This window comes from Arachis duranensis, chromosome 7 (assembly GCF_000817695.3).
Source record: "Arachis duranensis cultivar V14167 chromosome 7, aradu.V14167.gnm2.J7QH, whole genome shotgun sequence".
Taxonomy (NCBI): domain Eukaryota; kingdom Viridiplantae; phylum Streptophyta; class Magnoliopsida; order Fabales; family Fabaceae; genus Arachis; species Arachis duranensis.
This window is the reverse complement of record NC_029778.3, coordinates 77,859,207-77,870,920: the sequence shown is the minus strand read 5'-3', so window position 1 is coordinate 77,870,920 and position 11,714 is coordinate 77,859,207. Positions and strand designations below refer to the sequence as shown.

The 11,714-nt window shown below is 35.2% G+C and overlaps 1 protein-coding gene across 1 annotated transcript; it reads right to left on the bottom strand.

The window, feature by feature from the left end:
* Positions 1-478: 478 nt before the first annotated feature.
* LOC107459756 (protein MLN51 homolog) lies at positions 479-5,134 on the bottom strand. Its single transcript, XM_052252058.1, has 12 exons — positions 4,079-5,134; positions 3,882-3,984; positions 3,515-3,726; positions 2,575-3,419; positions 2,154-2,265; positions 1,882-2,004; positions 1,743-1,798; positions 1,608-1,653; positions 1,325-1,396; positions 1,157-1,232; positions 967-1,049; positions 479-881 (listed from the first exon to the last, which is right to left on the bottom strand). The coding sequence occupies exons 1-9, from the start codon at positions 4,606-4,608 to the stop codon at positions 1,369-1,371; spliced, it is 2,055 nt and encodes a 684-aa protein (XP_052108018.1). The 5' UTR covers positions 4,609-5,134; the 3' UTR covers positions 479-881; positions 967-1,049; positions 1,157-1,232; positions 1,325-1,368.
* Between the last annotated feature and the right edge of the window lie 6,580 nt (positions 5,135-11,714).

The window sequence follows — 11,714 nt, the reverse complement described above, 5'->3', positions numbered from 1 at the left end:
TTATTAAATAGTATTATTTGTGTCTCAATAATATTGTTAATATACATATATAACATGTTTTTTACGTATAAGTAAAATTTGTTAATATGAACTCGAAAAGAAAAATTATTTAAATTATCGAATATAGAAGATGGAATATGTTTTTTTTTTATATAATAGGTTGAACATTTTTCTAAATTTAATAGTACAGTTATTAATATTAATGAATATATACTAACTAATTTTTATACTGAAATAATATTTGGTCCGGACGGTCCGGACGTGGAAAATAAATTTATCATTTTAATTATTAATTGACAAACTTTTCAGTCTTTATTGCTTTGGAGGAAAGAAATTCTGAACGAGAATCAGAAAGTAGATGAATATTTGAGGAACCAGGACTATTACCGTCATTTTGACGTTTAAAGAAAGGTCAAATAATGGCGTCATATTACGTTAGGTTCACTCACCGACACCGCAGATACTCACGTAAAGCCAATTCTCAAAAGGGTAATTTAATAATTAACCAAAAAAAACAAACTCATATTTAACAGCTAATACAGCATAACTCGGAAATTGGTTTCTCAGGTCTCAAAATAGCAAAACCATACAGTCAAAAACGGATACTTAGATATAAAAGAGAAGGAAAAAAAATAGAAAATATTATAAAAATGTCTCCGTGGACCTAAATAATTTAACCCACAATTCGAGATAGCAGATAAATATAAAAAGAAGCCCATTAACATGAGAAATCTTATAACTCCCACAAGCAATCAGTTGCTGCAAATAAAATATCGTTTTCTTTGGACATATGCATGGTTGTAGTAGTAGTTGTAGAGACGCCACAGCATATGTTATCTTGTTATGCTTCACTAAAAATGCAAGCAAACCGCAAGAAAAACCTGTAAACAAAGCAAACATGCATGCACTCAATGCAAGAATTATAATGATAGCGTGTGTAAGTTCAACTATGTTTGTGATTCTTACCGCACAATTACACAAGCAACTACCACCTGCCAAGCTGCAACAACTTCTTTAAATGGGAAACAGCATCAACAGGCGTTATAGAACTGGGCGCAGAATGCAAGCAAAAAACAAAGGTGCATGAGCAAATTAAAGCCCAAGTCAATGGTAAAGCAATTCAAATTCTAACTGGAGATATTCGTTTTGCAATTACCTAAAAAATCTTGAAACCTATTGCAGCCCAAAGTACTCCAGAGCAAACGCTGGAGAACAAAGGGCCTGATGGAGGCCTGTTGTTACACAAAATGACCAAGATTTAGAAAATTGCAATCATACAAGAAAACACAAACTTAAAAAAAAAATCTACAGGGAAGTAGCTCACCTTTATAGTCTTATTCAAACAAGTTGCATCGTATGTAAAATACTTCACTGTCCAAAATTCATCTCTGAGTATCTGCATAGAGCAAAGCCAACATAGATTAGCTTTTCCCCTCAAGATTGAGATGAAAACATTCATTTAGACATTGACCTCAGGCTAATTAAAAATCATCCCAATACCCGAATAGTATGAACAGGAGCATTGTAACCCTACCCCAAAACCACCCCTAACACCCGGAAAAAATTCATGCATTAATAGAAGCAGAAGAAAGAGACTAAAGACTTGCCTGCGGGGTTTATTCTGCCGCTGTCCAAACTCATCGTTTACAGGCTCTGCAGACAGAGAAGTTACAAGTAATAAATTAACACTAGCAACCAAAGCAACAGGTAAACAAAGTGGGAGAGAAATGATGTCGTCTTACCAGTTCTCTGTGGTGGCTTCCACTCATTAGAAGCTTTATTAGCATCAGTTTCCTTGCTGCAAATATACAATAATTAAAACACAAATGATAAGAACCAGGTAAATGATTCCGCAATATGAAAGCAAATAATAATTCCAACCTTGAAGTAGCTGTTGCAGATGCCTGCCCTGACTGTCGACCATGATATGCACCGTCAACAGTGAGGTAGGGTGGACAGTATGTAGCCCCTAAAGCTCCTGCTGCACCGGCCAAAACAGGTAGCCTGAAACCAAAGAAGGAAGTAGTAAACAACTGTTCCACTAAAAATGGAGAGAGTAAACTGAAGGAAATAGACCAAAACAGTAAATTAGCAAATATACTAGTCCTCCAAACATTTAAAAACTAATAAAATGCCAAAATTGATATCAGTACCATGTCATTTCAGAGTTTCCCAAACCATTAGGCTGAGCAACATATCCCGGGAATGCCATGCCAACAGCAGGGACTCCAATACCCCCAGGATGCTGGCCTCCAAACTGCATAACTGTGTCCAACCATAGCCCAATTGAAGTTAGTAAACAAATAATGGTTGGTAGTTGGAAGAAAAAGACAGTGTAAAAGGAATCCAAAGGGAAAACATATCACAAAACCAAGGGATTCCAATAAATACAAAAGTATACAGCTAGGACATGGTATATAACAAATTGTCATCTGATGGATTAGTGATGTTATATAACTTTTTAATATATAAGAAAGTTCCACTACAATACCAAAATGAGAAACTGCGAAAAGAAGGCTGTATCAAACGTTCTAAATGAAAATGCAGTATGAAATAGCAACTAAATTAACAAACCTGGCAAGAAGGCTGGGAAGTTTGGATCTCCATGATTACCCCCCATATTTCCAGCAGTCCCCATAGCTCCACCATAAACGAAAGAGCCCCTTCCACTTCCCTGAGAGCCCCCCCTTCCCTTCCCAACCAATGCACCTTTGGATTTGCCTGATTCTGAAGTAGCGTCAATTTCTCCAGAATCCAACGAACTGATTGCCACAGATGTTTTTGGCGGAGATGAAGCTTGAGAACCAGTACCAGGACGTTGACCAATCTGCGCAGCAGAGGCTTGCAAAGTGGTTGGAATTCGTGCTGGCGCATGATTCCTCTGGACAGTTGACTGGTGTTGTGTTGGAGCAAATTTGTTCACTTGATTATGTGCAATAGAAGGCTGAAAATTCATCTGTACTGGAATTGCCCCACCCCTCAATGGAGCCCTTGGATGAGAAGATTGAGAAGTATTAACCCCAGAAGATCCAGGAGGTACAGCATGCATACTGTTCAAGGACTTGCCAACAGACGGATTGATGGACTCTTCAATATACAGCTTATCCATACCTATAGTAGTATCAACAACATTCTTTCCACGAAGCAAAGCATTGTTTTGTTGAACTGAAACTCCCTCTTCCATAACTCCAGGACGACCACTCCTGCTTGTGCTGCCAGTTTGGACATCCCTTTTTGATGACAGATTCATCTCTTTGTTGGATGAGCCTGAAGGGTAAAACGGGGGAGATGCGTAATTCAAATTCGAAGACACTTGTTTCTTAGCAGCAGGCACAGGGTCTGATTCATAATTGGAGGTAGATCCAGCGGTTCTCCCTGAACTAGTATGTGAAGTTTTCTCAAAAGGCTTTGAAGAAGATCTTAGCAAAATAAACAAAACAATAATTAGAAAGTCTTGACATTTAAACATACCATGACTCCAACCATTCTTATAAAATGCTAACGTGATACTCACTGTCTATTTTGCATCTGGGATGTTTGATCACCATTTTTCATGGCAGGCTCATACCGCCGTGGCCCTCTCCCTCGCACAACCGCTTTCGGAACTTGAGTTTGATTACCACTGTTTTCATACCCTTTCCTATTTCCTCGAGCATATCCTCCACGACCAACACCACGACTTTTACCCCGCCCTCCTCTATAGTTACCCCTAGAAAGCTTCCTTCCCTAGATTGTATACAGAATGCATTAAAAAAAGTGTCACTAAAGAAAAAGGTAAAAATACTAGTTTGATTAACGGACTACAAAATCATGGACTAAATGATAGGTTCTAAATGTCAGAAGCTTGTAATTTCAGATATAAATGTCAGGAATATGATCACCTCCTTGTAGTGCCTTTCCTGAGAAGTAATCTCCTCATACTTATCGTGTCCCCATTTCCTATCATCTTTGGACTCCCACAGCCTCCTTCCACCGCGCATTCTCCTGAAAGGGAACAAAATGCATTATAATTTAGCTGAGTTCTAAAGCAATACACAGTTGATGCTAAAACTCAAAAAGAGGTTTTGGGTGAATATACCTGTGGCGAGCACCAGCATTATCCCTGAAACGGTCATCGTGCATGTAAAACACTCCAGCTGTGGGCACCGCAAATGGCTCATTCTCCTTCTTCTCCTCGTCATCCTTGTTCCCTGATTCTCCTCCTTCTTCTTCATCCTCTTCTTCCAAATGGGGTTTCTCATCAGCACCATCAGAACCCTTTGGCATAGTCACTGAGCCATTCACACCCCCACCTTCATCAATGCCCCTCTCCTCCTCGTACACCTCGTCTTCTTCCTCCTCATCATCCAATTCTTCTTCAGCTTCTTCCTCGTCCAATTCCTCTTCTTCCTCCTCCTCATCGTAATCGGCCACTCCTCCCTCGCCGTCGGAAACATCGGAACAAATCACGCGGCGATCTGCACCCTTGGCTTCAGCTTCGAGTTCGGCTTCTGCTTCAGCGTCACCTTCATCGTCACTGGCCTCAACCCTCCTCCGCATTCCGAGGGCTCGTTTAGACTCCTCGGGATCACTCTCGTACTCAACATCTTCTTCGCCACCGCTGCCCATCAATGCCAAAACCTAAACACCCCAAATTCAAACTTCGATCAAGCGCAACCAACCAAAACGCGCGTCACAGCGGAACTCAATGAAAAAGAAAACAAAAAAGCTTTCTGCTGCAAAGGCCAAAAACGAATGAGGCAAAATCGCAGCCAATTGGAAACCGAAACGGAAACCGAAAACGATAAACAAAGTAGACGATTTGCGTAAAGAGGGAAAACGGGGAATTGAGGAAGGGAAGGTGAAGAAGATTATAGATTGAATTGAAGTCGGGTTGTAGAGGGGGCGAAACCCTAGATATTTTTTTTTGGGAGATTTTAGTGTGTCGTCTCCGCAATTGAAACTGAAGGACGAAGAAACAAAACAAAACAAAAAGAAAGAGAAAGAAGGGTCTAAAAAAAAGAATACAGGGTTGTGGTTTATTGGAGGAATTATCTTATTGTGAAGGGTATTTATGGGAATTCAATGGCGGTTGGGGATCTGACACGTGAAGTGATCAGGCCACAACACAAGGAGTAGAGAGTAGAGACTAGAGACTAGATATCTAACTACGTGCATCCCAAGCCTCTTTTTATACAGGTTTGCACATCTTTTTAATTATAATTTACAACAACAAAAATATATAAATTACTTATCCTTTTATGATATAAAATCATCTCATTATTTCTTCTTTAAGATTTTTCTTCGTTTTTCGACCACACACCGTTGAATGAATTTAAGATTTTTCTTCGTTTTTCGACCACACACCGTTGGATGAATACCTTCAGTATAGTATTTTTGAAAAATCTCCATCTTTTATTATGCTATCCTACTTTTAGACATCTTTATATTTTATTTTTTAATAATTAATAAAATATAATCTATTATTTTTAAAAAAAAATCAGATATGATTTAATTTTAATCTATTTAATCAGTTTTTAACAGAATACCAAATTTAATTATAGTTTGTTGAGAATAAAAGTAATTCGAGTTTTATAAATATTTATATTGAACGAACATATATTTGACATTGGTGAGATTCAGTGTCAAACTCAATTAAATTTCAGCATTAATCAACAGATATATTGATCCAACCATATGGCGGGACATTTGAATTGTTGATGAGAAAATTAATAATTCTATGTCTAATAAGATAAATTATTGATACCAATCTTATTACTTTTTAAACGATACACTTTATAGAAACCACTTTCATGTTTATAACCCAACTTAATTATTTTAATATATTTAACATGATTATATATTTATATTATAAATCATACCGTATCTGTAATTTTCACGAGAATCTATCAGGCATTCTCCCTATTTGAGTTAATCCAAGCTAAATCTAGCTTTTAAAAAATAAAAATAAAAGATCTTGCTTTACCAATAATGTTAGTACTTAGTTTCTTACTGTATATATTATGGTATAGGCTTCCTATGGTATATTGGTATACATCGATCCTCTCCAATCAAACTTTTTAATTTATAGAATGTGACGATATTCAGCATTGAATTTGGCTATATATAAATTAATTAATAAAGTTTAATTTTAATACCTTGACGTACTAAAATATTTTTTATTTTAAGTCAAAATGAAAAAAAAATACAATTAGACATAAGTTCAATAATAAAATTAAAGACTTTGTTAAATAGATAATAACTTTTGTGAACAATGTGAACAATAGATTTTAAAATTGGCCCAATAAAATAAAAACACATTACACTCCTAAATTACTCATCTAAATTTTAATATTAGGATAACCATTTCATCCATCTGTACACAGAATAAATTAAACATTCGATATATCCATCGTTCATATTGTCTAATATTTTCATTATTTACCTATATTTTTTCTAAAATTAAATAGTATATATGTTTGATGACTACATATATAATCACGTACAAGTTAATTTCCAACTAATTAACTAACTATATATCATTACTATTAGTTTCACCATTAACAGTTTCAGGCCTGGATTCACTACTGATGCATGCTCCATTAATTACTTGATATTAAAAATTTTAAGATCAGACATGCATCAATTCACCAATCACTACTAATGCATACAAAATCAACTCATGATCATATATAATAATAGTGAAACCACGATCATAAATAATAATGAACAACTGATCTAAGAAAAATTAAAACCCCAATAACCAACTTATGGAAATTAAAAGAAATGTGAATATCATTCATCATTATTATACCATGCATCAGTTTGGGAAAAGTACGTACGTACAAGACAAATCAGAAAGCAGAGAAAACTAAAATTGCTTCAAAGCAGTAACTTACTCGATTAAATGAATGAATGAAGAACATAGCTTCAAAACTGTTTGTCCTATTCTTTTGCAATCTCTCTTCCAAATTCACTCTCTTCCTCTTTTATCCTATCTTTTGGACACACGTGAAGTTCATGCGGACGACATTCCTAGTTCTAGGTCAGTAAATAATAACTTAGAGTTAAATTTTTTTCTTACTTAGAGTTAGTTTTTTTTAGCTTAGTTAGCGTAACTGTTGACATGTTAGTTAAAAGAGTTTCGCTAGGGAACCAACTAGGGTCCAACCAATTTCTGCCAACTTTTTAATGGATCTGATTTCGAAATTCGTCTTAACAAAGATAAATTGATATATATGGATGTTTCTTCTACTAAACATTATGATATCTCTTTTTCATACTAAATAGATATTTTTAACGTATTTTTTGAATTTTTTGTATTATTGACGTGGATATTTCTATTTTTTTAAGAATTATATGATTTTTTTTAAATCTTATAGCTGGATATTTCTTTTGTAAAGCATTAGGATGCTTTTTTTATATTAAATGGATTTTTTTTATATATTTTTGCAATTGTTTAAAAATAGCTCGTGCTTCATCATTCATTCTTCCTTGATTATGGGTGACTTTAGCACCATCACCAACCACCTAAAAAAGATTGGAGGTGGCATTGAATCAGCAGCTTTCATTGTTAGTCTCACATATTTTATTGATAGCAATGAGCCGCACGACCTTGGCATGGTGGACAGGCCTTTCACGTGAACTAACAGACGGAGGAAGGATGCACTGGTTGAAGAAGTACTTGATAAAATGCTAGCATAATAGGGTTGGATTGATCTTTATGATTCAGATGCAGTGTTTCAATTATTAGGAAATAACTCAAATAACTCCCCAATCCTATTAGACTCAAGCCCCTAATCCAAACGAAGTAAGAGGAGGTTCAAATTTTAGGAGAGGTGGTGTGGCACAGAGGAAGTTAAAAATCTAGTTATGGATGCTTGGAGTTCTCAAATTGAAAGCTCAACTATGTTCATTTTGACTCAAAAGATGAAGATTTACCGCCACAAAATAGTCAAATGGCAGTAAGAGACCAAACAAAAAGACAAGGAGGTACATTGATGACCTTCTTCTTAAGAAGTTACTCGAGATGCGCTTTATTGGAATAAATGAGTATTCCAAAAGAATCGGTCAAGAACAAGATCGTCTTCATGTATAGTTTTGCTTCTTTGGCGGCGAACTTTTTAAGGGAGAGAATTTGTGTGTATTGTTGTTGGGGGTGTGCAGGTTAATATAGAAGAGAAGGAGAAGGTTTTTATAGTTTTTAATTAGGTTTAATTAATCAGTTTCTAATTATTTAAATTTTGAATTTAAAAAATTTAAAATTAATTATTAATAATTATAATTAATTGAGTTGTTCAATTTTTGACTGGTTATACACTTGGTTCCTTATACTTTTCCTAGTTAAAATAATTAGTTATAGATTGTTTGTTAGTTAGAGTTACAGAGTTACTAATGACATGTTAGTTAGATTTACTGTTAATTATTTTTCATGTTAGTTAAAATTTGTTATGTAATTATTTTTAAGTATAGTTGTTGTTTATTGTCTATAACTTGTTAATTAGTATAACAAAGTAAATTGTTAGTCAGTTTAGTTAGAATAATTAGTTTAAGTTGTGACTCAGAAAGTAATTAGTAGAAGAATTAATCAAGTTAAGTTGGATGAGAAAAATTTTGATTTGAAAAATTTAGAATTCAGTTAGTTATTTATTAATTAATTAATTAGGTAGTTGACCGCGTCAGTTAGTTGGGACAGAATTAGAATTATTATATTTATAAGCCAAGTCAAATAATTAAATATAATTTTTTATTTGATAATTTGGTTAAGGTAAAAGGTGAATTTAGTGTTTGTAATTTTATTTTACTGGATTATATTTAGATGGAGGAGCAGCTGTTAGGTTACGAGGGTAAGATGTATAGATTGGATCACGCTAAACACATTGCTGGCAGGTTTGATAGAGTGATACACTTTTTTAAGTGTTTTTTATTTTGTTATAATTAATTAGTAGTGAAATTCTAATTTTATGTGCTAACTGTCCGTTGCTTTGCTTTGCTATCATCGAGTGGCATCAGGTGGACCAAGTCGTATGTCAGTTCGGTGGCCTGTAGCACATTCCGACCAGGCCATTGAACATAGACGACATGCACAGGTTGGATGGTCGGTTTGACTGCAGAGAGTGGTTCCCGCAGCTTCTCGATGGCTGGCATGAGTTGTGGTTATTCAAGACTTTGTTCTTGAAGCGAGTCATGAAGTTGGCTGCAATGTGTCTTGTACAAAAAGCTTCGAAGGTGCGAGGTGGTTTTCATAAACTTCCCTTGGCGTTTAGTGCACCATCAATAGATTTGTGTCTGTCTGAAATCACTAAGATTTTGGGTTGTGGTGTGACATGCTCCCACAAATACGATAGAAAGAACGACTATGTCTCTTTTGTCTCACCCTTGACAACGGCAAATGCAATAGGCAGAATATTTGCGTTCCTGTCTTGAGCTGTCACCATCAGTAAGGTCCCACCGTATTTACCATATAGGTGAGTGCTATCAATAGAAATAAGTGGCTTGCAATGCTTGAAAGGCTCAACACACGATAAAAATGTCCAAAAGACCTGATAAAACATGATAGTATCTGTGGAACTAGGCCAAGGCTGAGTCACCAGTTGCACCCAAGTACCTAAAGAGCCAAACTTAGTTGCCTACTTGTACACATCTGAATTTTTTAACTGTGAATAACAAAGATTGAAATAAATCTTACCTGGCAAGTACATATGCATCGCAAATAACCAACGATGAAACTCGTTGTATGATTTCTCCCAATCGCCTTATATTCTGGCGATCACTCTCTTTTTTGCAAGCTAAACCTTTCTATAGGACGCCTTGAAACCAAAGTGATTCTCCACACCTCTTTGGAGAACCCTGATGCAGATTGTTGGATCGACTTTGACCATCGTGAGGATGTATTGCGCAATCACCTTCGAATCCAACCTACCATGGTCTTGTCCCATCGAAGTTTGCATGCAAGAACGAGCCCCTTGTATTTCCTAATCTCTCACTTTTCTTGCTTCCGGCGATACGATATGAGTATGCTCCAATTACAACCGGTGCCGAACTGGATACATTGTGCATTGTATTTGTACCTCAAATGGTCACTCTCTTCTATTCTGTAATCCATAGCCCTCCTAATGCTGTACTGCTTAACTGCCAACATCATTTCTTCCTTGACTTTAAATTGTTGTCCAACCTCAAACTCATTGCTTGGATCATCTTCTGGACCTCCCTGGGTAAACGACCAATCCGAAGTCATTGCATCGAGATTCAACCTCGTGAAATGATTCGGCCGGTCATATGGTCGAGAGATGGCGGGCTGTGTAAGAGCGATCTGAGCATCACTGTAATAGTTCATCTCTTCTTCCTTGTCACCATCATCGGGAATTTCAGCTGGTTCTTCATCAGCATCATCTACGTCATCGGGGTTAACTTCATATTGATCTATCATCGGATCTCTAATAGCAGAACCATCATAACTTTCAACCCCATCGTCCATTAAGTCAGCATTACAAGCTTTAATATTAGACCCCTCCTGACTTCCCTTGGGTGGCATATTTAGGTCCACCATAGTTCTTCTGATAGTTCGTTTAACAGCTCCACTCAACGGACTATTATCAGCCAACGAGATACATGAATAATTCCAACAGGTGAATATTTGTCCATCGGTTGTGCCACGACCGTATGAGCTGTACGTCCTCGTCATCGCACAAACAGTACCTAATTCAACACAACAAACGTATTCTTCACAATCGTTATCTCATAAATATAATAGTAATAGAGACAATACGAGTGTAACATACCTTTTATAAAACAAACTGCCATCTACTTCGATCGGATATCTATAGTAAATCTTTCACCCCTTTTTTCCTCTTGCTACCCGCAGAATACAATATCAAATTCTTCAAAACTGTTAAATTGTCAACCTCCGGTGTCATATAGGTGAATATCGGTTGTCCCGATCTAAAAATTATAGAATCTTCTTCGTCATACACTATTTCACCATCCTAACAAATGGATAACAATGGATTCCTCGACATCTTAGAGAAAATGTCAACCTTAAAAATAAAAACCAATATTGTGCTTTAATGATCTACTCTTCAGCATCCATGCTTTTATTTTTGAAATCCAACATATAGTTCGCCGGGGTGCAGCGAACTCTATATAAATTACGGACGTAGTAGTAGTACTTCAACTTTATTTTTCTTTCTCTCTTATATTTCTTTCTATCTTTCTTTCTTTCTTTAGATATCTCTTATATTTCTTTCTATCTTTCTTTCTTCCTTTGGATATTTATAGTCTCTGTATATTGCGTTTAAACCAATTATACTCGTGCACAAAAGATAAGTCATGTGTGAGAATTCATATAAAAACAAGAAGTTAAAAAGAATGTTTAAAGAAAATTTGTTAATTAATAAAATAAAAATATAAAAATAAAATATTAAAAATCTAATATTTTTTTTAGAATTACCATCACTAAGACAGTTAAAAAGAATGTTTAAAGAAAATTTGTTAATTAATAAAATAAAAATATAAAAATAAAATATTAAAAATCTAATATTTTTTTTAGAATTACCATCACTAAGACATATATTATTTAATTTATTTTTAATATATATTTTATATTTTTACATATATCATATGAGTGACTTATTTAATAATTAATTTATTTAATACTAATAATTATCATCAAGAAATGAAATATAATCATTGATGTTAATTACTAAGCATTCATGCAAAATGATCTACCTTGTCCC